Here is a 26,339-nt window from a genome sequence, read left to right as displayed (position 1 = left end):
ACTATTGATATGGCTGTGATCACAGTATTAGCTAAGAAGAACAATCATTTCAGCTTTCTCTTCACGATGTTCACTTATACCACTACTATTTGCCACAATCATGTCAATAACAAAGATAACATACCTTTCTCACTTGCTACCCATCAAAATGGACCATTAATTAACTACAATATCGGCCAGTTCAACAATGAGTAAGTAAACCACCGTAGCACCGCCTACTTATCGTCTCAAAACGACACCATCTCCCACACAGAAATTCCTCCAAACACCTTCGAAAGCTCTACGATAAACAGTATATGGTTTTCGCATAGCAAAAATCGAATAATGGTAATCACAATAGAAGCGCTACCTCACATCTTCCTGCAACTCTTGACCTCAATCCGCGAAAATCCTCAGCTTCCAATCCCAACAACGCAGCGAACTTGCACACCAGGTACAGTCATTTTGGTCCCGTTACTTTCATTTTTCTCCTCCACAGTGCCTGCATGTCTAGTAATTCCAGGCGCCCATTTTAGGCAAGTGATGAACTGCTCATGTGTGTCGCCAATAATCTTCACGCACTTGCCTTCTTGACCGAGGTCCCAGCACCGCAACGTCTTCTCGTGTGAAGACGAAAGCAGATATTTGCCCTCGGGACGAAAGACGAGAGCACGCACCCAGCTATCATGACCTGCCAATGTCCTCAGAAAAGTTCCGTGCGGACTCCAGAGTCTGATAGTTCTGCCTTTCGACCCAGTAATTATGAATTCCGCCGCACCGCTCACAGATGGCAGATTTTTCAGTCCCAGCTGATGACGCAAAGTACTTGTATAACGCAGATGAATCAACCGTGTAGCATCTGAGAAACTGTGTGTGCCGGAGCATGGTGGGTTCGACAAAGAGATCTCCCATGATCTCGCAGTCATGTCGTCTCTCGTTGAGAGAAGAAAGCGTGAGGGTAAACGTCTCATACTTAGCCGGTATGGGTTTGGAGTGTTTTCACGAAATTCCCAGTGCTGACATCCCCATCCCTAGCGTTTTCCCAGCTCGCACTGACACGAGATACTCCGAGCCAGCTGCTACAAAGCGAACGGCAGGCGCTGTAATCAGGTCTGACAGACCATTTATGGATGGATGTCTTATTGTCGAGCTCCAATGAAAACGCTGCGATTCGCAATTCAATGTACATCATCTGACGGAAACACCTCATTAAATCCTGTGGTCGAGGTGACAAAAAGAAGTCTAGACCCACGCTCGCCTGAAAGATAGTTGTATTCAAGTTAATTTCATGAGTACTAGATGATGCTTCTCAATCTAGCGATGTCCAGAAGATTGATTTGCCGGCTTTCCGAAGACTATATCTCCTCCACCATAGAGCGGCGGATATCAATGAACAGAATAGCCTACCACAGAGCAAAATCCCTCCACTCCTACCCAGGGTCTCCAAAATATAAGACCTACTTCCGTCCTTCTAAACCTTTTCCTCGTCCGTCTTCTCCCTCTTCCCCTTCCATCTCCCATAAAACCACACCCCCCAAAACACCAACCCAGTCAAACAAACCAGCGGTACAAGCGTCACAAAGCACACCCAAACATTCAAGCCAGTACCATTGATCTGCTGCACATTCATCCCAAAAATCCCCGTCACAAATGACAACGGCACATAGATGAACGCCAGGTACGTGAGCTGACTTCCTCGGCGGGCTTGTTCCATACCGAGACGAGACTGCTCGATACTCATGTGACTATCCTGTACACTGACGGAACTCATGAACAACTGGAACGTTTCTATGAGAAAGGCGTCGAGTTTGTTGGCTTGTGCGATGAGACGGTCCCAATTTTCGGGCTTAGTGCGCGTGAAGTCCAGCCAGTTTGGATGTGTTGCAAAGAACTCATGGACTTCACGAGGGATATACATGTTCGTATCAGCCAGACCCTGGATGATGTGCGCAAGGTCTTCGCGGCGGTCATGTAAGATGGCATTGATTTCCAATCGAGGATTGCGTATCTCCCTGAAGCTGATGCGCTTGATTTCCTTGTCGAGGAATTTTAAATTTTCTTCCCACAGACAGCTTGCCCAGAGATAAATGAGGGGGGTGGCAGGTAGGACTAATTTGTTGGGATAGACCACGTAATCACAGCCAAAGTGATCGATTCTCTGGTCGAAAAGTACTCGGAGATGCCAGTGGTGATGGCAAAATGTTTTGAGGTTCTCAAAGAGACTGTACTCCCTGCGAGAGCTATCATATATATGTGGTAGCTCGACTCCTCCCCTGCTGTTAGAATGCAGGAGTCTCAAAGTGGGGAATGATCGTGACTCTTGATCCAGTATCCCGACGGGGAACTTTATTGGTGCGTCAACTAGAAACAAATCTGTATCATAGAATTTTAGCAGGTACCATCGGCTTGCTAAAAAAGAGGACACTCACACATAAATCGATTAGGACGACAATAAGAGATCCGAGTATTCGATTGTATGGGCCAGTCCTTGTCCTTGAAGCAATGGCGATAGATAAGATTCGGCGAGGAATTCAGTTTTGATAACGTTGAAGGGCTTAGATTTGGCGTCTCGTTGTGGTATTCGAATACACCGTCTAAGTATCCTGAGGGTAGTCTAAAAAACGAAGGATTCTTCGCGGACCAAGAAAGCTCCTGCGAATTAGGACTATCGGGTTCCCCAGGCACCTCTGGTGGTTTCCAATCCCACTTATTTGACCACCACAATGCGTTCTTTGCCGGATTGGAAGCGTACTCTACAAAGAACATGGGGTCGATTCCCCACTCTGTGCCAAGAACTTCGACGTATTCCTTGGATATGTTTTCAATGATGCAAATGCTGAGGGTTTCCTCATCCGTCAAAATTGCCGCCTGTGCTATAAGCTGTTTGGGACTGGCAATCGGGTACTCTTCATAGGTGTCTGTGTATGCGACCTTTGTTAGGTGTGATCTGTTCGACTCAAGTGACCAACGTGAGTTTACATGTGGCGCCAGCAGCCTTTTGATTTCGGAAATGTATTGATCTGGCTCTGGTTCACTGGCAGGATCCACCATTCTGGCTCATGTATAGCCAAGACTATGCTCAGACTTGTGCAATTATTGGCCTTGAAAATTCGTGATGGTGGGTCTGGTTGTTGCGAGGCAGAGGAACTAGGCAGACATCGGAGGAGGGACGGCTGAGATTTAATATTAGAGACATGTACAGTACGAACTTACAGGTCACTTACCATAAAATGCAGGCAATATAGTTGAACCTGGGTCTGTAATATAGTAGACATTCACTGGGGAGCGAAAGGTGAAAGGTGAGAAGGTGGCTCTAGCATAGCGGCTGGCCAAGGGGTGACCTCCTTGTAAGGTTATTTCAGCTGAGGCTGCGGGTAGCACAAATTTCCAGCCCTAAATGTTGAAGCCATGGCGCTTAACTTAGCGGTCGAGAGACTGACCTACACGTAGCGAATTGGAAGTTGGTGGGTGTCCCATGTGCGGTTAGCACAGCCAATCAAAAGCAAAAGCCTACGATTTGCGAACTCCAAGGAGGTTGAGAGACACAGATACGTAACCATATCTGTTAGGAGCTGGTCTCCAGGTTTGCTTACACACCATCAGGCAAGAAGAATCGCACATTACCTTCTCATGAGACAATCAATAGAAAACGCGAGATTTTGTTTGGAAACGATACTCTCTCTCCATGTGTGTCAGCGACATGATAGTCGTCGATCCGCTTCGGCCAGTAACGAGAGTATTTCTTGGATGTTGGGACCTCTTAGGTGGTAGAACTGGCTTGGTATAGCTTTGAGGCAAGGAAAAAACACATAGCAACGTCCCAAAGCACATCGGCACATGGTATCATTGCGCCCAAACTGCCTTTGAATGATTGTCCAGTCATTGTCCAGAGCTGGAGATGAGAAGAAAGTGAGCACCGACGCGCGAATTGCATTAAGCAACGAACAGGAACTGCAATCGAGCTTGAACTCGTCAGTCTTGACCAAACAACGTGGAGTACGTGCAACGAAGAGCAGAAGAACGGCGAAGTTACAAGTACAATCGAACGAGCCGCATGCTTGTACTGAAATGTCGCTATCCTGTGAATAATCAAGATTTGTTAAAATAAATCGGATTTGACAGGAGGTTTCCCTTCTGGAACACCGTATCACCGGCTCATACCTCTTGGCAGTTGTTGAAGCTACAACGTGATTTTTGTGACGATGCATGAGAGCACGTCGGTGATAATCGTGAGCAGACGCCGCAGAAGTAGCTCTAGGTATGAGGAAGCACCGAACTATGTATCTCGGTGGTACTTAACCTAGCTTGATCAGCCGAGGAAAGACGTGGAGAGTTAGTAATATGAGAAAGTATAAAGGGATGATACAATACGGTAATGGTGATCAGAAACAGCCGATTGTGTGATTTGCCGCACATGTTCATTCCCACGAGAAAAAGAGCCAGCTAGTGTACGTCAATCGCCAAGATGAGATGCGTTTAAGCCTTGATAAATCAGTGCTCAACATTGGCATTGCGTGGACAACTTCTGTTTCTGGTTTTAAAAGGGTGCGATGCTAAGGAACGCCACCAAACACTTTTCGTGATCAACGTAGCATGATCGTTATGAGTGACTGGACGATGACCCAGGATAAGAACTTGATCTAGCATAGAGACATGAGTGCCGAGAGTAGTGTACAGTACGAGAGACTGTACGAAATTTCAGGGTTCCTGGCCTAAAAAACCAAGATCAATTGCAAGAATATATGTGCACTTAAAGCATCTGGCTAAAGCGACTTACGAAATGACAAGTGACTGTGTCGTGGTAGAATAATCGCTGAGAATGATAGAATATACAAAGGTAAGATCGCAGTAAGCTGCGAAACTCATTCCTTTCTGCCTAGTCAAACAACTCGTCTCTCATGGTTGCAACCAACATGGAAACAATCGAATGCCAATGACTGGAAGTACAAGTAGAATATCTCAATGCTCTGCATGTAGCTGTGCAGAATGAGAACAGACGAGATTAATTTAGACTCTCGTTGAATGCTCTCCACGATGTTGGGAATCGATGTCTCGGCCGTCCTCATGGGTTGGGCACAAACAGCAAAGCACAGAAATCGTGAAAGTGGTCCGATTTTAGGTGACTGGACAAGGTGGAAAGCTGAGACGAACTGAAAAGGGGTGATCATAACCTTGTAAGGTAAGGGTAGATGGGAAGATCAGATGGATTTGGAGACAAACATTGCCAAGGTTCAAACGTTGATGGTTTCGCTCTGTGATTTTCTCTCCACTGTGATGTAAAGAGCGGCAGTTTTGTTCTTCGAAGAACGGATCGTTCTAGGATGTCAACCGTGTGATTGGGAATCATACAAGACAAGCTTTTTGGGCGGATTATGCTTCAAGAGTGGATCCATCTCAAATGCTCCCGTTCCGATCAAAGACAGAGCCGTGCGCAAGTCGGGTGGGGATTCTGTAACATCGCATGAAACGGACAGCAAGAAATGGGACGACATCTGTCAAGGTGCGGTTGACTGTTCGCGCGAGGATCTCTGCAGAATTTTAGTACTGCTGGCATCGCAAGATTTGAGTGAGATTGCTGTTGTATGTGACTCGGGGCCAAGGCTGACCAAACCAGACAACCATTTCGATGTATCCCACGCAATGGAAGATGCTTGAGATGTTGAGAATAGAAATAATTTCCATCAGCTGTTCGATGATGGCTAGATCTGGACTCTTCGCATGCCGAGCAGATACGAGTACGGATAAAAGGTAATTGAGCGGCGCAAGTATCTGGTTGGGCTGTTTTTCTGGTGATGTATTTGAAATTAGCTCGTTGTACCTCCGTAGCTCGTGCGGCTCACAAACAGACGGCCAAAGACATCACAGTGTCGTCAGCCCCATTGCAGAGACCCATGTCGTAATGTTTGATGCTCATCTGGAAGAGCAGAGGTCCGATAAGCAACAGTAAGGCCCACGAGGAGGTCAATGCCATGGCGAAGAGGGTCGATGTACCTCCGTACCAAAGTCATCGCGAAATAGTCACGCTTTTCGCGCCTCTCTGGGCATTGAGGGTGCAGCGCGAGCCGAAGTATCATGAGGGTATCGGAAGGGTTGAGTTCGGGAAGAAGGGTGTCGGGAGGGAAGGTGGTGGGTGAGCTTCAAGCGTGGTGGTGCGCGGTGTTGCATTTTCCAGATACGAGTCAAACCGATGGAAACTGGTGAGTCAACTCGGCGCATATGTAGTCGTCGCGAGGATGCTTTCTCGAAGGCGATCAAGTGTAGAGGAGCGACACGAAAGAGACGGATCAAACATGGTAACTGAAAACAATTGGGATGTGAGGAAACATGTTGTGCGAGGGGAGCGAGGATCGAGGAATTGATTCTCAGGCCCGAAGGCAGTCTAAGTCACATGATTGCATGCCTCTCTTAAATTTTATCTCAGTTGTTCAACATCACGTGAGCCTACCGAGCGGCTCTCTCTTCTCGGCTTCGGATCTCATCCTTCACTTCTCATCCGCATCAACACCAACTCTCTCCATCCGAGACCAACAACCACACCACTTTTACCAACACAGCTTATTGATGCACCCGCATGTTGATTCGCATTCTAAATTTCTACCACCCGTTCACATTTCGTTTGCGCCTGTCGTGTGGCGCATCGGCGGCGCGAACTTCTCAATGGCCAACATCTGTTTTACCAAGGCGCGAGCAAGCATTTCTTCAGACACCACGCGTTTCCGCTTAAGCGCCTCAACCACAACCTCAACCCCCTGACGTAGCGAGCTTTGTACTGCTCGAACACCAATTCGGGCGGCGTATCCACCAGCCTCAACCCGTCAAGTTGCCATCTCAAGCCTGCGACGGCGCCGTCCTACACATGGGATGACAACTTTCACCGGGGTCGAGTGGTGGCAGGCCGGTCCCTTCTGAAGCCCTCCCATCCCCTTTTGAGAAGACTCGCTTCTGCTCACTGCGACATCTCAGACCTCATGTCCAGTTTCAAGGGCCCAATGCGCCTTCGGGATCACCACTTCCAATATGAACATGCCGGTACCACTCCCTGTCTGCTCAAAGTTCCGTGGTTCCACTGCCAACCCAGAGGATCAGACTCCCGGATGCCAAGAGCAAAGGTTAAGTACTCAGTTCGCCCGTCCCCTAAACTCTTCTCTCCACCTCCATCTTCATCATTTTAGTACTTTTCTGGCGGGCTTCTCTCTTTCAAATTCCCTTTCCATTCTAATCTTGCCAGTCAAGAGATCACGTTGACCGTGCATCTTAATTTACCACCTCACACCTCGACGGATCAACTTCATTCTTTTGATACTCGCCTTATATTTGCCCTTCGTCTTCTTCCCCTCCTTCAAGATGCTTTTCAAACAATTAGTTCTCGCTGCGGCGTTCGGAGCGGTGGTGTCGGCACAAAATAACGGCCAGAATAATGGACAGAACGGTGGTCAAAACAATGGGCAAAATGGAGGAAACGCCAATGCAGGGAATGGAGCTGCAGCTGCGGGAGGAAATGATGCAACTGGAACCACCCTATCACCACAAGCAATCCAGAGTGGTTCATTCGTGGACGGAAGTGTGAACGGCGCTTTGGCAGATGGACAGTCGGCTTCAAAAACATCGCAAAACAACTTCATCAACAACTGTGTTGGCAAGACATTGACAAACGGTCTCCAAGTTCAAGCTGGATCATGTAACGGTATTCGTAAGTAAAGCTTCACTATCTCTCGCAACCTGGTGCTAACAAATACACAGCTATGGGAGATATTCCAGCCAAGGCCAACATGATCTCCGCCATCATCCTTAACCCACAGACAGGTGGTCAAGCACAAGCTGCTGACACTACCTTTGACATCACTGTTCAGGTCGCAAACTTGGTCGCTGGTTCATTCACCAACGCCGATTCCACATACTACGCCGGTCCTCAATTCTTGGAGGGTGGAAAGATCGTTGGACACACTCACGTCACAGTTCAAGATCTCGGAAACAACATGAACCCCACTCAACCTCTGGACGCCACTCAATTCGCTTTCTTCAAGGGTATCAACGATGCTGGAAATGGAAATGGTCTTCTCAGTGCCACCGTTACTGGAGGTCTCCCTGCCGGTAACTACCGTGTATGCACCATGACTTCGGCATCCAACCATCAGCCTGTCCTTATGCCCGTTGCTCAACGTGGTACTCCTGATGATTGCACCAAGTTCACCGTTGGTGCCGCCGCTGGTGGGAATGCCAACGCTGGTGGTAACGCTGGTGGAAACGCAAATGCTGGCGGTAACGCCAACGCCGGTGGAAATGCCAATGCCGGTGGAAATGCAAACGCCGGAGGTAATGCCAATGCAGGTGGAAATGCCAACGCCGGAGGTAATGCCAATGCAGGTGGTAACGCAGCTGCTGGAGGAAATGCCAACGCTGGAGGTAACGCCAACGCCGGTGCCAATGCCGGTGCAAATGCTGGAGCCAACGCTGGACAGAACGGTGGACAGAATGGCGGACAGAACGGTGGACAAGCACAACGTAACCGAAACCGTTCCCGCCGAAACTTCATTTCATAGATGATTCGAAATTGCATATGATCAAAGGTTTTCAGGGACATCAGATTTAGAAAGGATATACGAGAGGATAGGAGTTTTAATCATTTCGAGAGGATGTGCAGGTGGTCAAGGGGTTTCATTCCAATCTCATGCCCAGGGAAGCATTTTTTACTACAAAAAATGGGATTGGAAAACATTTTTCTGTCGCGCGTGTTGGGATCTTTTTATGTGTCACGGTTTTTTCTGTCTGTCTATAAATTCCGAGATAAGTAAGAATGTTAATGTCATAGATGGGTAGCTTGTTAGAACCCTTTTGCTGAAGATTAAAGAAATGAGTATCTTGTCTAATTCATTTCCATCGTCTGAACTTCCTTCTGTCATTAATGACAGCTTGACATCTCTAACACACCTCAAACCACCATTACCCTTGTCAGACAGCCGATCATACAACTGCCAAGATTTGGAATTTCTTCAGCCGATTACTCATTTCATCTTACACGTGGATAGACGCGAAGACTATATTTGACGGCAACATGTCTCCCGTTTGTTTGTTTTTCGGGGGGGGGGGGGGGGGGTTCGTGTAACGCGCTTGAGACGTGGGAGGCGTGTGGAGAGGTCTGGGCGTTGCTGTGGTTTCCGGGACCTTCCCGTGGGAGCTAAATTTAGCGAGCAGTTGGGGGTGACGACACTGGACTGGACCCTTGATTGACTGCAATGTTTTCAACGTGAGAGGGAAGAAACACCACGATTTATGATTGTTGACACAGCGATCTTGATTTTGAGACTTGCTGAGTTAGATCTTGTCGTAGGGAAGCAGTTCTTTACTTCACTTGATTTCTCAAGCAAGTAGTCAGAGGTAGAGGTGAAATGCCACCATCATGTAAGTCCCCTCCCAAACCTGGGAATAGCTTCAACTTCCCCTCCTAACACCCCCAGGATCGACCCCTCCCTCCGTCTCCGCCGCGCAATCCACGCCAACGACCCCCTCCTCGTAACCCGCATCCTGAAATCCCACCCCCTCCTCCTCCAAAACCCAGACTCCACCCCCCACGGCCTCTCCAACACCTCCCTCCACCTCTCCGCCCACCTCGGATTTCTCCCCATCGTCGCCGTCCTCTTATCCCTCGGCCACGAGAAATCAGGCATCTCCCTAAACGAAGACCACCAAACACCGCTCATGCTCGCCGCTGCCGCGGGTCACACCGAGATCGTGCATCTGCTGTGCACGGCACATCCGGAGAGCATACCAAAACGCGACGTCCGGTGCCGTGACGCGCTGATGGAAGCTGCGAGGGCGGGACATGATACTTGCCTACAACTTCTCTTGACGTTCGCCCCGGAAGAGGGCTTACTGGGGAATGCGGACGTGGATGGGAATACGGCGCTGCATTTTGCGAGTAGTAATGGGCATTTGCTGGTTCTGAGGACGTTGTTGGCGGCGGGTGCGGATGCGGGGAGGAAGAATGTGTGGAGTTGGACGCCCGTGGCGTATAGTGCGACGGTGGAGGCGGAGGTTTATTTTAAGAGGTTGGTGGGGGAGGTGGAGAGGCGGAGGGGGGAGGGGAGGGAGAGAGATAGGGAGGGAGGAAAGGGGATGGGGGTTAGGTTGGTTGAGGGGGAGGGGGAGTGATGGAAGTGATATAGGAGGGAAATTTGAGAGGTGATTGGAATTGGGTTGTCGTTATATGTGGGTTGCCTTTATATGGAGTCTGGGATGGGTTGGAGGGAAGGCGTTAGTTTGGACTGGAGCGATGTTCATCCACTCAAGATACATCTTCCAAGGAAGCACAATTTCTTGTCTTCCGGGTATTACCTGCAATCCGGAACGAGATAAGATACCGGTCTATCTCGGACCTGATATCGTCCCCTCCGAGCGAGAAGAGTCAAAACCTTTGAAATTCGTTGCATACTGTATTTCTTAGAATACGAGTGATATATCGCCCTCTACTTTTCTTCAGACCGATCTTTCGGAAAATTGCTTCTCTTATTGAAGAGATGTTAGGTGATAAGTGGGTGGTATCTATAGCGACCCTTCAAATATGAGCAGTGTTAATTGGAGAAATTAGGTTGAAAGAAGGATAGACTATACAATACCTTTGGAATGCGAATTAACACTGGAATCCCCGAGAAGAGTGGATATAAAAGACGGGTGCTGGTTGTAACTTTTCTCAGCAGAGCACTGGATAACTGCGGTGGGCAACTGAATGTGTCGTTGTGGTGCTAATGTCTGATTCAGGAATTGCGAGGATGGTGTACTGCTTCGAGAGCCGAGTGGTTCTTGCGAGTTTGGTGTTGTTGTATGGTTTTATTGAGGGTCGAAAGTGATGGAGATGTGTTGAGGTGATAGCGAGGAATTCGGTAGTGATTTAAATTTCGGTGGTGACAACGTCCTCGGTTTTGCGGGTGGAACTCGTGGATTGAAGCGGAGGAGAGGGATTAAAATAGGTGGTGTTGAATAGTCGGAGTGGGGTGGAAGTGTGGATGCTTAGGAGGATTTGCAGGAAAACGAGATGACACATGTTTCCCCTTGCTGCATTTTAGCTGGCGGTATGGGTGTAAGTCTTGGGGGAAGCTGGGGTTTTATGGGTGGGATTACAGGATTGGGGTTTTTGTGACTGGTCAAACAACTAAAAAATCTTTAACATTAAAATACGAGGCTCGGCGATATCAGTTAAAAGCCTCCCCCAGTATCGCTCAATTTTTATCAAATATTTTCTTGTATTTAAATGTATAAAAGATATATGAATGAAGGAAGTGATTTCTGTAACTATTAGACAATATTCTGCCAAAATTGTATACTGGCTGCTTGGGGATTTGGGTGTGGGTGTTTTGTGTAAGTAAAGGGATTTTGATGTTGAAGAAGAGGGTTTTTCGCGAGGGGGTGGTGGAGATGGGTGTAGATGGCTGGCTTTGTGAACAAAATGTGGGGGTTTGGTGGTGGGCTTGTTTTCAGTGACAACTTCCAACTAAATCCATTTGAAAAGTCAGTTCACAAGGCAAAGACCTGTGACTCAAAAAATGAACTGTAGTTCGAGGTATGCTTTTTTAGCTAAATCAAAGGTGAGGAGTCAAACAAAAACCACGCTACTCTAAATCCAACCGGTCGTTTAGATATGATGAGTTTGTTAACTTATTCTTGTGAATTGAGAGAAGTGGTTTTATGTCGAGCTTTGCAGGTGTGGTTTATCTGACAGCTGAATTGGGTATGGGGGGTTTGAGGTAGAATGAAAGAGCATGGGAGTAGGGAAGTACTAAATATAGTTAAACGACATTGGTTCTCGTTAAGAGGACTGTGATGTTATTTTAAAGCTAGGTCTTCGAACATGCATGCCCTTCTTCAGATACACTATAGGGGCTCGTTGATCGTTTCTAGTATTCAAGAGCATAAATTATACTTCTTTAGAGAAAATTCCGTATTATCCTCACAATCTACTTGCAATCCTGCGCACTGGTTGCGGTTCCAGGGAGCGAAACTAGGTTGGGGCTGTGATTGATTATGTGTTTGCTTTGTTTTTCAAGGACTTGACGTTATCTTCCAAGCAGATAGATCCATTTCTGTCAACGTTTTTCATTTCCCAAGTGAAAATTTGAAATCGGTGGTGACTTGGTTTTCGGTGACAACTTTTCATCACCCGCTAAAGTTTTCATGTTTCGAATGTGGAACAGAGTAGAAGTATCGAAGGGCAGTAGTAGCGGGAATGAGTGCATTTACTACTTTTACTCACTAATGTGCTTTTCAGTGTGTAAACCCTTCCAGAGAATATAATAGTCGGCGAGCCTTGAAGGCAATGTACTTATCTTCAACACCTATGATCATGAGGCGCTTTATAAACACAACTTTCATCAGTTTTTGACGCTCATGACTTCCTTCACTACTCTATCCTTGAAATTTCTCAGATTCGCAGTAATTTGCAATAAATACGGGTTAGTGTCTTCTCCCAAATTTATGAACCCTTTCTTGTATCCCGTTATTCTGTATCTACTATCCCTTGACGGGTCTTATTGATGGGAGTGTGAAAAGTATTTACAAGGACCGATTTATCCTAACAAGTTTACGGTTCATGTAGTGGCTTTGTTAGAATTAGTAGAAGATTCCAGCTGGCTTGTGGAAAGTTTTCTGGTTTTCAGGTGTATAAATTGTGTTTCTTGAGAGACTAGTATAATCACTAAGATCCAGTGTTCCGAATTTAGTAACTAAGGTATATACCTAGAGCTATACTAGGTACCTTAGCTTTTATAATCTACTCCGGTAAGGTACCTAAAAAGAATTTTAGGTAGGTACTAAGGTTACCCGTATACAAAAGTACGGGCCGAGGAGTTCTAGGTACCTTTCCGAGTCACGTTATACCTAAAAAAGAAAATAACTCCTAGGTAGGTACCTTAAAAAATAAAAAAGGCAGGTAACTTAGTATACCTTACCAAATTCGGAACACCATCACGATGTCAAAGCGATGGAGAACAGCTTTGTTAAGCTCTTTATTGTGATTGTGATTTAGACTTTATGAGTGGTATAGTTTCTTTGACTTTAGTGATCAAATTCTGTTCTCGAAGTAGACAGACGTAGATTCATGGATTTATTTACTTTCTGTATGAGAATGTCGGATTCGGTGGTGACATACTTTTCGGCGACATTTCCTCAACAACAAACAAAAGTCCGCTGCCACATAAAACAAAAAGCGACAAGAGTTTTCAATTGTATTTGTCACAATTCCACTACTTATCTGCTTTCTCGCCTTGTCATATTGCGGACGAGCTTGATAACCATCCTCTATATCTCAGGTGGGAGGTTCAGGCGTAAACAATCATTTTGCTCGCAGGACAGAGAGTCTGATTTTTGGAGTGCTTTATTTTCGGGGTTCTTGTCTTTGATTTTTTTTGTCCAAATATCGACGAGTTTACTTTGTCAAAACCTCCAAAAGCAAAGTTGACACTAGGGTTCGAAGCTGTTGCTTCTAGACACGTCTTGCAAGTGGGGTGGTTATTCGAGACCTAGAGATTGTTGAAAAAATAAAGAAAATTTATATTATGTGAAGATAAGAATATCCTTAGTTAATATTTCCTTGAAATCCTGAATTATAGTACTCTTATATTGTTTCTTCTCAAAAAAAAAAAGCTTTACTATAACGACACATCTACCAGTACTAGCAGCTTTGTTGATAACTACATTTCGTCTTTCTATTCGGAACTTTTCTAGGAAACAAGTCGAGAGAACATCCTTCTCTCTGTGTCTAAATTCTTCTCCATTTCAGAACCTCCCCTAGGACGTAAATTATCAGCACCATCTGCTGCTTGTAATAAATACATAAACATGTTTGGTCTCAATGGAATTGAGAAATGATTTATACCACGGTCTGGGCGACGGAATTCTGGAAAGTCAAGACCGCAAAATGTAGGCTCATCACAGATTGGGTAAAAGAACTCAGGCCACCGAGCCCCGGTTTTAGAATATCTTTCTAGGTTCATAAGAAAGGCGTCGTCGCCTTTCCATTGCGAGACTGCTAAATACTTGTAATTGACTTCCTCGCGGCGTAAAATGAGTAGGAAGGATAGGCTGTCGGCGAAAGTAAAATCACAGGCGAGATCTTTTCGACCGAGTCGGTGAGGATATGCTCCACAAGTCACTTGGCCGTCAACGGTTTCATGAGGAATTGTTGATTGGAGGCCACTGTACTCCCATGTCTCTTCCTCATAGCTCGCAGATATATTCTGTAAATCTTCGACGGTTTCTATATGAGCCCTTGTCCAGATGTCATCCACCATTTTCCCTTCTCGCTCACAAGACGCAAGATAACTCGAAATATCTTCACACGTCAGACCAAGCTCTTTCATCAATACCAGCGCTTTTGATATCGTGTCAAATCTTTCGAAATGCCGAACAACGTTGAAAAATAGTTCGGCGTAAGAGACAGAGTAGTCGACTCTAAAATCTCTTGCATCTGCGACCAGACCAAGAAATCCATAGACCTTGTCACGCACGTCGCCACACTGAAGATTCTTGAAAAGCATAGTGTGTAGATTGCACTCTATGTTTTGCATATGCTCTTGAGTCCAGTCGAATATCATCTCCAGCTCCTTGGTGTCTTTTCGGTAAAAAATCGACTGATAGAAAACCTGAAAACCCGGAGGATCAGCCAGATAACCATGAACTAGCCTTCTGCCTTGGTTTATTTCGGACTGGTAAAATCTTTGGAGGTTCCTTAGTGGCATTTCTCTTTTCCCACAACATAATTCCACCTTCTTAGCAAGGTAGATTTCTTGGAGAATCCAGAGTCGACTCCAGTAGCTTCTCGAGAAGAAATTTATCAAAGCATCACCGATACAACGAGTTTTCTCTTTGAGATTTTTGGTCCCCAAGCCACTGTCTCGTTGTCTATTCCAAGCCTGAACTGTGGAAAAAACTCTATCGCTATTCTCATCCGACAAACCAAGCCAAGTATACACAGTCTCAGCTCCTTGATAAATATGCGCCATCTGCTGGACTTGCTGGTTTCTTTCAGCCACGTCGTCTTGATTGATACAAATTGCATCGATCCACAATCTCTGACGGTGTTTAGAACGGCGGCGCCTCGTTTCAAGCAGGAAATCATAAAGGTTTTGCCGTATTTCCATGTCTTTGCCGTTCACTTTAATTGTTTGGACAGGCAGAGGGTCGCCCCAGGTGTAGGAGACTGCGTAAAAGGGAACTTTCGAGCCCGTTGATAAGTCGTCATCTTTCAGTGCGCAATGGATTGTATTATCGCTGCCTGAAGGTAATATGTCGAGCAGCCGTAAGGGCCGCTCTCCAACTGGTAGGGGCTGGTACTGGAATACACCCGTGTCCATTTCATTGGCGATAGGTGAGTGGGGCTCCATGATCGGTTGATATCAATAAATGAATCTTGGTGGCACCGATCAGAGCACAAAGTGGACGGGTAGAATTTGTCAGTTTCTTTGCACGGAAGATTCGAGGAGCTCGTGACCCCGCACGAGGTGGGGGGTGAGGTGAGGCTGGCTGATGATGCCTAATGGTTAAGCGAGGTAAACTGCCCAGGTAGTATGTGAGAAGTTATTTTGCTGCGCTCTGAACTGAAAGAACTGAAATCTAAACTTGAAAGAAAGGTTTGAGAGTAACTAAAGCTAAACTATATCAAGCATACTGGCAAGCTGTATGACGGGGTACGCCAGCGAGAAGTGCACCAAGTCATGACTTGCAGGGCAACTGCGCAATCAAATTACAATTTGAGAACTCTGTGCGAGACCGACAGTTGGCGACGATTGAGCAGTGATACATACTTAAATGAGTATCTTCACAACGCTTGAGGGGGCTTGCTGCCAAATCTTCCTTCACTACCGTTTAACGAGACTGTCGAGCTCTTTTTACACGAACATCAAAGTTCCAGAGCTTAGCAGAGTAACATCACATTCTGTTTCAGCGTAACACTACTTGCGGAGATATCTTAATGTTAAGTGGATTTACCTAGAATCTAGATACAACAAGTCTCACTGAATTCGTGGCATAATATTCTTCATATCAATTAAATAAAGACTGCAAAAGAACAAAGTCGGTATCGTTTTGAGTTCGTCTATCACGCCTTTAAGGAATTGTTCGGAATCGGAAGAAAGTATTATCTCGCTACCGAAGCTTGTGAAGAATTGTCTTCTACTAATTTGCATTATGTGGCAAGTTCTGTATCTCCCTCTGTATGAATGAAACTCTGTTGGATCTTTCACTTTACTCTCCCAGCGTAGATGTTGCGGTGGCTACTACTTTAGACAGGGTTCGTAGCTATCAAGAAAAAGTAGTTATGTTCCTTGTACAGGAAAACACCCTTACATCAGATATGAAAACCTAAGCTCACCAGTTCCATTTTTGGTTTGAAGAAGTGTACAGTACAGAGTTCACAACCCCCCCCCCCCCCCCCCCCCCCAAACCCTACAGACAACACAAGCACCCCTGAAACTACAGGACAGACCCACAAAGTCCCGTTCCAAGAGATCAGTAAAATAACATATGGACCTAGCATCACCCAAGGACTTTTGACCAAACATCACAAAGCAAGGAGTCGGAAACAATAAATTTGATAAAAAGCGTCAGCCTTCGACTATGTTCCGCAATAGTGTTAAACTTGGAATCAAAATTACTCTAGATTCCGGAAATTCCGCCCTCTCTACAAGAATTCCCGCCTACAGACAAGAGTTGAACATTCAGAACGATACAATGGACTCAGGTCCCAAGGGAAACTTAACCTAGTATTAATTATTGCTCTCTGGACTCCTTCAGTGGTCCTTGCACTCACCACTCTCCAACCCCCAACCCAAGTCCATCACAAATCAATCCAAACAATTCCAAATACGAAACAAACACACGACTCAAATTCCAGACGTTTCAATTCTCCCCAAATGTGGGTACGTTTCAGGAGTGCAACAAACAGATGAGTGCGTAAGCGAGAAATCGTTCCCCCACATCGGAGATTAATCTGTCGTCCCATGTGTGAAACGAACTATTATGGTTCGGACGAGATTGATGAGCAGGTTTCCTTTGTGGTGCTGGAACATGGGTGGGTGGTACGGATGGGGAATCGGAGATAAGCCATGCTTCTATAATGACCATCAGTTCATCAGGTATGACAGGCCACCTGTTTACGGTAAATCAACAATAATTTGTGCTCCAAAAACTATGCTGACTCGGTTTTCCTTGAATACATATACTATGCGATCTGCTGTAATAAGAGTTAATATCCCTAACAATAAAGGAGAGGGTGACAAGTCAGTGTCGCAAAGCACCAGCTCATTTCTTCAAAGACTGATAATAATTTGTTTATTTGTCATTGGTGATAAGGATGTTTTAATTCTATATGCTCATCCAGCAGAAAGTTTTGTCATAGCGCGGCAGTGATGAAAATACATATGGTAACACCATCACTACCGTTACCAGACTCTGGCCCCCAAAAGCAGCAGCAACTTCCCTCCACATTATGGAAATGACTTATTCTGTTATACCCAAACCGTCATTTATCGACAAGTGGTGCAGAATCATGTTTTCCATTCGTCGGCACTCTCATCCGGCAGTCGAGTCCGCAAAAACGATGTGTCGGATAATTTGACGGAGACATTTCCGTAGCTTCTTGGTGACGGGAAGGCGCAGGATCTGGTATCCCGTCTACTCGTGTCAACACAATTGTCTTGGTCACAGGATATTCGAAGCTACAGATCTCTGTATGACCAATGTGTACACTGGAAGGAGAAGATGGTGCGACGGAAGACGGGAGGCTCAAGTGTAGAAGAGCCTGAGGTGGTACATTGTTCTGGAAAGAGTCATGTACTCTCGCTCTGTCCACTCACAGGAGCAAAATGGAATCCGAGGGAAATGCTGGAAAAAGCTTGTTCGGGAAGCACCCTACGTCTCTTGTGTGACAGCAACGTATGTGTTGTCGAACGCCAAGACCGAAAGGGAACGCCGCTGCAGAAGCCCTTTCCCAAGCCATCCGCCCTCGGCACACAATTTTTTCGATGAATATGGCTGCTTGCAGGATCGTTATTTGGTAGGCTTGATGTTGAGATCTTGGGTGTGACGGAGGTGGACATATCGTTCTGCGTATGGCAAGCGAGAAACATTGAGCTACAAATGGAGGTAATGTGACCAGACCGGTGGGATGGGTTGCGTGCGTGCGGCTCCAGAGGGACTATAGAACAGGACTGCAAGGCTGAATGGCCCGATGTTGGACTGGTTTGGGTAGGACGAAAAGTACGAAAAGCTTCTAGAGATCGAGAAGGGTTGTACGTACACGGAGTCGTACATTGACTGTGGAGGAACACCTAAGCGAGTATGCTGTTGGTCTTCATTCCAATATACACATTCGTCATGGTGTCTTTCCAGTATCTCAAGCTCACAGCTGCAGAAATGATTTCATCATTTGACGACCAAGGCTAAGTGTTTGAGGATGATTATATTTTTCTAACCCAATAATCCACTCATAGAGCAAAGAAATACCTGAGGTCCAAACTCGGATCCTGAATTTTGGCATGCATTGAGCCAGTCTAAACACCCCATCCCAACTCCCGTGTCATTGCGACTCTAGATCTATAACGAAGTATGAGTAAATCTGAATATCCGACAACGCCTCAAACCAATTTTTGATACGAGGCCTCCCACTTTACGTATTGCGCCATAGAGTAGGCATCTCGATTCGGTTCAGTCGCAAAGGCATTAGGGTGGATATTCGATGGTTTGAAAACATGTCTAAAAATGGCTAAATCTGATGCGGCGCTGCTTTTGTTTGCTGATGAAGAGGAAGACATCGAGGATGATTTCGAAGATGAAGATGATGATTTTGAAGAAGATTTGCTAGATGAACTGGAAACGGCACCGGGTCCTTCCGGGTCTTCGAAAGCAAAAATGATGTCTTGGAAATGACCTTTGAATTCTGGGTCATGCAGGAACGCATCTCGCCACATTTTGGCAACCTCTTCGGGCGGATTTCTGAAGCCAGGGCCCAAGCCGAAGTTGCCGATAACGAGATTGTGATGTCCATAGTAGACAGCAATTCTCAACGCTGTACGAATTTTGTCGCGCATGAGCTCCTTCTCCTGGCCGAATGAGTAGTGAACACCTGCACTGTCTAATTTGGGCCTCTTCACAGGGGGCACAGAGATAACTGGAAGGGCTAAGCTTGTCAGTGAGATGCTCATGCAGTTTGAAGAAGCAAAATCGCATACCTTTGTATTCTGGCCATGTTTCATACTTCTCAGGTCCATTTCGAAAGACCACTGTCGTAAGTCAATTTGCAAGTCACTATGGTCCGGTAAGGGTTGGCAACATACCAACGTTTCGAGAATAGATGCCATATTTGGGTGGAATTGGATAGTTAGTTGAATTGGAGCTTTGCGGTGCAGGTGTTGTTAGAGTAGCAAAGAGATTGCTCCGCCGGCAAAGACATTCTTCTGGAGACATGACTCCTACAAAACATTAGATGGAATTCTTGCATATCCTGGTAGAATTAAAATACCAGCTTCCCAATCTCCACCTGGTCTCTTATCATTTGCTGGCATGATCACAGGTATGTCGCTGTCTTCCGTGGGAGCCCACTTCAGCGCAACATCAACCGGATCCTCTTCGTAGAAAGCTACTTTGAGTTAGGCTTGCACTATTAAAACCAAACAGCAAAGTTACCAAAGTGTGCTAGTCGTCCATCCACAGTTGGCTGACCTGCAGTCATTGACTCTGAGGGACACAGGTATGATGTTGATGGCCATTCTGAACTATAGTTTTGACGGATAAATGGAATATACGTCTTCTTCGTCTCGGCTGCTATCTCTGAGGGTTTTGGCTTTCCAGGCGGCATGATGAATTAGATGTAAACAGAAACGCAGCACAAACAGAATAAACAAAGACAACTTTGAAGAATCTCTTGGACCCAAGGCCACGGACGACATATTGGACATGGGTCCCATTATATAGTTGGGATCAGGAAAGGTCCAAACTTATCAAGCAGCCACCGATCGACGCATACCTTGGCCCTCCTCTTGACGGGATGAATTACGAATGTGGATAATTAGAGCGGCAAGAGTAAGACAGTTTGATCTCAATAGCGTGGTTCTTGGGCTCATCGACACTCTTTCACCGCAATGACAAGCACAAAAGGGATCGTCCAGAGCGCTGGCTTTCCATACGTTCGAGCAGACAAGGTCAAGAGAGTACTCTTTTCAGAGTGAGAGAAGTACAAGGTCGTAAGACCGGTCCCGAGATCTCAATTGTGCTGCGTGAAGGTAGGACCAGATTGCCGAGGAAGCAGATCTTGTGGTCGAATGCATCGTACGGGATTTAGGTGCAGGATCGTAATTAAGTGCGTCGAGGACCGAGCGGAACCCAAACTATAGCCCCAATCGAGACGGGAAGATATTGCTTTTGCTTAAGACCCCTTGGACGGGACGGTACCGCGTGTGTGGCACTGAAGGGCGGTCCCGAAAGCCTAAGTCAAATCCGCCCGGACTTCATGCAGGCTACATTCCTCATAAAACTTTAACTTATGGGTAGACGGGAGCCGGACTGGATGCCATTTAAGGAATGAGAGGTCTTTCCCAGATACATCTTCATATCAACAAGCGAGCAAAAGTCGATAGAGACTGGGTAGGGTATGAGCAGGAGGATGTCCAACTTTGACCGGTATAGCAGCGAGTGGTGTGATGTAGAATGGACTGAAATATGACGAATCATAGCATGGGCGAGGTCTGGCAATTGAGTGGCTTGCTCGTCTGGAGTTTGAGGTTGTGTGAGAATAATGACCGAATTATAAAAAGCAAAAAAGGGGTATCGGCGTTGTCGACTCGTCGTCCATAAGGTGGAGCAAGCGAGCTTTGACCATTTGTTTGCCGCGGCTGGCGCGTCTCCCTTGGTCAGGCGCGTCTATCCGAACCTTGTTGACAACCTCATCATCCAAATGAGACCACAATCTTTTATTCGCATTTCTTTTTCCCTGCCTAGATCATTCATCCGATCCTCTTCCCACAGACCTCAATAGATATACGGCTTGCGAGGCCCTGCGACCAGCCATTGACCACTCAATATCATCAGCGGCATGGCCATGGTCCGACCACGAATTACTGAATACATCAAAATAGCTTCAAAAAGATGTAATGGCAGACACTTCTCCAGCAGCTCCGCTCTACGCTCCAATGCCTCTGCGACATTGCCAATCGCCCGTCTGCTCGATCACGGGCCGAAAAATTCGAGTAACGTTGCAGTCAATGGATATGTTCGGTCAGTGAGAAATCAGAAACGGAGATCTTTTGTCGCAATTGGAGACGGATCGACACTGGAATCTCTACAGGCACTATTGAGCCCCGAACAGGCACAAAGGTATGACCTCGATCTCTGTCCATTTTCAAGAAGCTCACAATCGCAGTCTGTCCACGGGTACTGCAGTCCGATTGACCGGTGAATGGAAAGAGTCTCCAAATCCTCAAGCCCAAAGCCATGAGCTTCACGTATCGAAAGTCGATGTATTGGGTGTATCTGATGCAGCTGTACGTGTAAAAGGCACTCCACACTGGCTTGCATTCCACTGAGAACAACGAACAGAAATACCCGATGCAGAAGAAATACCAATCCCTGGAGTATCTCCGAACGATGCCTCATCTTCGGACCCGCATACCTTTCAATACGACCCTGCTGAGACTGCGATCGGATTGCATATCAGAAATAACCAGCTTCCTATCCCAAGAAGGCTTTACGCAAACACATACACCAATAATCACGTCGTCGGACTGCGAAGGGGCTGGCGAGGTCTTCCATGTTGCGAGTCCACATAAGGGGCCCGTTAGCGAAACGGATGATGGCACCTTCTTTCGCTCAACAAAATATTTGACCGTTTCTAGCCAGCTACATCTTGAGGCGTTGGCGCAGTCTGTTGGTAATACATGGACGTTATCGCCAACCTTCCGAGCGGAGAAGAGTGACACCAAGCGGCATCTTAGCGAATTCTACATGCTGGAGCTAGAAATGAGTTTTGTCGAAGAATTGAGCTCCGTTATGGATGTGGTGGAGAAACTCGTGCAGCGGGTTACCAAGCCCTTACTGTCCTCGCGAGTTGGCAAAGAGATACTTTCTAGCAGAGCACTAGACGGGCACGACGACCCCGATGCGATCACTTCGGAAACCATAAGGCACCGATGGGAGCGCATTCTCGCTGATCGATGGCCTCGGATCACATACACAGAAGCCATCAATATGTTAACAGAGTCTACTGCGGACTTTGAACATAAGCCCGAGTGGGGAGCAGGTCTGAGCATTGAGCATGAGCAGTATATTGCAAATACGCTCGATTCACCTGTCTTTGTCACTCATTATCCAAGCAGCATCAAACCGTTCTACATGCTTGCATCAACGAAGGATTCATCACCTGGAGAAACTGTTGACTGTTTTGATCTGCTCTTACCGAACGCTGGAGAGCTTGTTGGTGGTTCAATGCGTGAGCATCGTCTAGAAAGCCTTATCTCGTCGATGCAGTCGCATGGTATGCTACCTTCTGGCCCCGTGGAATCCCTGACCGATGACCAACTGGGTGCCTTGAAATGGTACATTGACTTGAGACGATGGGGCAGCGTGCCTCACGGCGGTTTTGGCCTAGGTTTCGATCGTCTATTGGGATATTTGGCGGGTGTCCCAAATATTAGAGAGATCAACACTTTTCCACGATGGGTAGGGCGTTGCGAATGCTAAGCCTACAGAAATATTGTGACCACCAGCCGACCTTTCACCTGACGTGAAACCGCTACCTCGAATACAAGTTGAGATTCTCGGAAACATATGACTACCACAAAGAGTAATGATCACTCTCACGAGGCATGGCGACTGCTGATTGAGTACAGGCCTTCGGAAGATCTACAATTGCCCACGTCCAGGCCAGCTGTTTTCAGGAGGCTTGGTCTCGAGCATGCCTAGCAATATAGCAAGTCGAAAATAGGACTTGATTGCCGCATATATGACCCCCACAGCCGGTACTTGACGCACTCTCTGCACCCCGAATTTGAAACAGTGTTGACCCCACATACCAACGCACAGCCCTCCTGCGTTCAAAACTACTGTTTTCGGCCCTACCCTATATTAGACAATTTAATCAGCCGTTTTTGGACATATCTGCCAGGTCACACATCGAAAGTGTTCTGGTAAGTTTTCTCGGATTACTCGGATTTCCCGTTTTCTCAGGACAGAGCACTTCAAAAACACCACCAACATTTTTCGGGATGAATTGAGAGGGGCAAAAAGGCTCGCACCGTGCCGTACATAAGCATAAAATGTTCCGATGCAGAAGCTGCACCACCCGCATTGCTTGAGGTTGCTTCAGTATCGCGTGCAGAATGCTCTAGCTGCTACAGCGAGTACCATTGGCCCATTTATAGGTGGGCGCCTAAATCGTACGCTCCCAGATTCAAGACAGGAACCGAGGCTATTGTCACTGCAGGTGTGGTAGCACAAATACCACCTATACCTCACATTCGTGAGATCTCATCCAGCCGCTGCTTTGCACTGGAATTTTTCACACTATCTGCATTTTCAAAGTGTCTACTTCAAAGATTTGCAGCGGCTTTTTACTGGTTACATTCTTTTCTTGTCTGTCCATTCTCAGTTTCCGTGGTAATGCTTTATGATTAAGGGTTCCCTAATGTTCTGACGCCATCGATGTGGTTGTGTCATAAGGTACGCGATGCAGCGGCGAAGGCAGCATAGTCGTCTGTGGCCATACATTATTGACAAGGATTTTGAGTTCAGGCTGGACTTACTTCCGGACTCGGGAGACTTTTCTTGCTATATCTCATGGCTTGCAGTGCTGGCGAGTGTCGATCCGAACATTCTTCTATCTTGGCTCAGCAATTTTCGGGACCCAAGTGGAGGCTTTACTCGGGCCATACTTCAGTCCAAAATATCAGTTCTCCATTTGTTTGCACCTGCAGAGTCTATGCATATTCTCGAAAGTGGTCACTTGAGGTCGAAATCCATTGGATTTAAATTTTACTGGTTTTTGCACAAACTTGTGGATTAAATTTTGCGGGATTTTTTACTTCTCGTCTTTACGGTATTCACTTATCATATTGCGATGGTCCAGGGTTGGTAAAAGAATACCTAATGAAATCCGCACAACTACAACCAATCATTGGAAACGTTGCTGGAAATTTACCTCAATCCAAATCAAAGCACTGTAATATTTTATTAGAACGGCTGGAAAAGTCGATATCATCTTCACTGGGGTTGACTATTCGCAAAAACTTCCTTATTGAACTGTTACCGTGCAGGGAAATGTCCATTTGTTGTATTTCCAATGCAGTTGGTGGCATGTTTCCTCGGCCGTATATCGAAGATCAGTTCTACGTTTGTCCTTCCTCTTCTGGCGAGGCACACTTTGGTTTATCCCTTCAGCCACTTCCTACTTCTGCTTTTGATTGTTTTCAATCACAACTGAACCGTGAGAAATCGGAAGGTGTAACCTCACATCGAGGCAGCCAATCATGACTAACAACGCGTAGTTTGCAGATGTTGGACGTTGGTTGTAACCTTCGGCTCCGGAATCGTTATTTACGCGAGCAGATCTCGCCTTGTCCGGCACAAGAATTTTTAAGATCTTGTTTCTGTCATTCGGACGTGGCTCAACTTGATGTTTCAGGATCCCTCATATGTTTCCCACGTAAGCCTATAGCAGATTGATCATTTTGATTTACGTGCTCTAAGTGGAGAAGTGTTCAAGCGATTTTCGTATGGGAAATCGCCAACAAACCTGCAAAAAGGAATGTTGGCGTCTTACTATGGTGTACGAGTGGTGGATCCTTATTGGTGGCTGAATACCAACCACCTTCCACAGTCTGCATAGAAATACTGTAAATTTATATTGTATTACCCGAGCCTTTACTACACAGCCTTATCAACGGCCGCAGGCGCCAACATACCCATGGGTCAATTACGCAATGTAAGGTACAGATGTTTGGTTTCAAACCTTGCTGCTGGCTCAGACCTTCCCTCCATGTTGGGTTGGATGTTTAAAGTTATCTGGAGTGATTGGCCCCACACAAATATATGCACCGTCAAAAGTTGGTTGTATATTGTCTTTAACCATGTTCTTCGTCAGTAACTGCTTCTCCACCGGGATTATTGTTACGCTAGACAACAAACACATGTATACCACCTTCCTCACGCGGTATAAACTACTTTATACCAGACCAAGTCATCTATGGTTGTTACTGTGCCCTTGGCAACGCACCATGTTGCAACTACACACCTGGTTGCCCGCCTTTAATCGACCAGGTTCTCTTCCCCGGCCGCCAACTCTGCACATTTTATGCTTGTGCAGCATAAAGTTTCCCCAAAAGATTCATCCATGTGGATGGCGTCTCTCGTCTGTTGTTTGGGAATAGCATGTCGTGTCACCATCGCTCTCGACTTCGCCTCGCTGCCGAACATAGCATAACTATCCCCGCCTATCAACCGTATCACGACGTTGTTGGCTGAATCACACCACGTCGATCGTGTTGAATCGTCGCAGAACTATATTGCCGCGTAAGGCAAATGCGACACCAAGATCCTTCATTAATATATTTGAACTCTCCACTGCGACCGCGAGGTGCTGCGGACAGGATCCTCACGCTTTGTTGGTTGAGAATGCTGTGATGAAAGTGAGGGCAATTGCAGCGCGGGTGTTCCGCTGTAGACGGCTTGCTCCATGCATCCACGTCGATTCTGCACAGGGCTGGACTCGACACCAAGTTCCCATGTGGCGTGGACCTAGACTACGGTATTGTACCCTGCCTGTCCTGTGAATCGACCTGCGCTATGTCGTACAAGGTTCTCACTTGATATGCTTAAGATGGATTAGCTACTCATATTGCCTGCTACTGCCACATTCGTTGAATTAAGAATAAGGCCGAGGAGGACGGCCTGTATGCCGTAATTTTGAAACCAACTGTTGGGTTGACTCCATGTTTACGTGCGAGCGTCGTATTTTTCATTTGTTTTCCCAACATGGCACTCGTTACTTCGGTACATGAGAGGCTCAGACCAACGGTTCGCTTGGGGTGAAGGTTGTCTGGGGTGTGTCTATAAGATTCTATCAAGGGATTACGCAGTGAGATTGGGGCATTGTGTTTTAGTATATAAATCGTTCGATTGCTTTGGAGTTGGGATTGTAATACATAGAATTAGGGGCGGGAAATATGGATCGTAGCTCACGGGGCTGAGTGGATTGTTTGTTTAAAATAGGGAAGATAAGAGTTAGTACAGTTCGTGACCAATTTCGATGTTGTGGTGTTTACGACAGCAGTGATATCTCTTGTAGTGCTCCTCTCCTTTCTGGTAATGCCTTTTCTAAATTATGTGGT

The 26,339-nt window shown here is 46.4% G+C and overlaps 7 protein-coding genes across 7 annotated transcripts; 3 read left to right on the top strand and 4 right to left on the bottom strand.

The window, feature by feature from the left end:
• Positions 1-392: 392 nt before the first annotated feature.
• GLAREA_10015 (WD40 repeat-like protein) lies at positions 393-905 on the bottom strand (the record flags this gene model as incomplete). The annotated part of the gene is made up of 1 exon (XM_008080065.1): positions 393-905. The coding sequence occupies one exon, from the start codon at positions 903-905 to the stop codon at positions 393-395; it is 513 nt and encodes a 170-aa protein (XP_008078256.1).
• A 545-nt stretch (positions 906-1,450) lies between these two features.
• On the bottom strand, positions 1,451-3,030 carry GLAREA_10014 (Magnesium transport protein CorA, transmembrane region; the record flags this gene model as incomplete). Its single annotated transcript, XM_008080064.1, has 2 exons — positions 1,451-2,352; positions 2,409-3,030. 2 exons carry the CDS (start codon positions 3,028-3,030, stop codon positions 1,451-1,453), a joined length of 1,524 nt encoding a protein of 507 aa, XP_008078255.1.
• A 4,293-nt stretch (positions 3,031-7,323) lies between these two features.
• GLAREA_10013 (uncharacterized protein) lies at positions 7,324-8,519 on the top strand (the record flags this gene model as incomplete). Its single annotated transcript, XM_008080063.1, has 2 exons — positions 7,324-7,669; positions 7,720-8,519. 2 exons carry the CDS (start codon positions 7,324-7,326, stop codon positions 8,517-8,519), a joined length of 1,146 nt encoding a protein of 381 aa, XP_008078254.1.
• A 693-nt stretch (positions 8,520-9,212) lies between these two features.
• GLAREA_10012 (Ankyrin repeat-containing protein) lies at positions 9,213-10,128 on the top strand (the record flags this gene model as incomplete). Its single annotated transcript, XM_008080062.1, has 2 exons — positions 9,213-9,223; positions 9,435-10,128. 2 exons carry the CDS (start codon positions 9,213-9,215, stop codon positions 10,126-10,128), a joined length of 705 nt encoding a protein of 234 aa, XP_008078253.1.
• A 3,560-nt stretch (positions 10,129-13,688) lies between these two features.
• Positions 13,689-15,350, bottom strand: GLAREA_10011 (uncharacterized protein; the record flags this gene model as incomplete). Its single annotated transcript, XM_008080061.1, has 1 exon — positions 13,689-15,350. One exon carries the CDS (start codon positions 15,348-15,350, stop codon positions 13,689-13,691), a length of 1,662 nt encoding a protein of 553 aa, XP_008078252.1.
• Positions 15,351-18,599: 3,249 nt separating this feature from the next.
• Positions 18,600-19,819, bottom strand: GLAREA_10010 (uncharacterized protein; the record flags this gene model as incomplete). Its single annotated transcript, XM_008080060.1, has 5 exons — positions 18,600-19,141; positions 19,194-19,244; positions 19,299-19,433; positions 19,484-19,600; positions 19,648-19,819. The coding sequence occupies 5 exons, from the start codon at positions 19,817-19,819 to the stop codon at positions 18,600-18,602; spliced, it is 1,017 nt and encodes a 338-aa protein (XP_008078251.1).
• Positions 19,820-21,052: 1,233 nt separating this feature from the next.
• GLAREA_10009 (Class II aaRS and biotin synthetase) lies at positions 21,053-22,695 on the top strand (the record flags this gene model as incomplete). The annotated part of the gene is made up of 3 exons (XM_008080059.1): positions 21,053-21,333; positions 21,380-21,500; positions 21,556-22,695. The coding sequence occupies 3 exons, from the start codon at positions 21,053-21,055 to the stop codon at positions 22,693-22,695; spliced, it is 1,542 nt and encodes a 513-aa protein (XP_008078250.1).
• Between the last annotated feature and the right edge of the window lie 3,644 nt (positions 22,696-26,339).

The sequence above is a fragment of the Glarea lozoyensis genome (genome assembly GCF_000409485.1).
Source record: "Glarea lozoyensis ATCC 20868 chromosome Unknown GLAREA13, whole genome shotgun sequence".
Lineage (NCBI taxonomy): Eukaryota > Fungi > Ascomycota > Leotiomycetes > Helotiales > Helotiaceae > Glarea > Glarea lozoyensis.
Note: the sequence above shows the minus strand (reverse complement) of the source record. Positions and strands in the feature narration are given on the sequence as shown.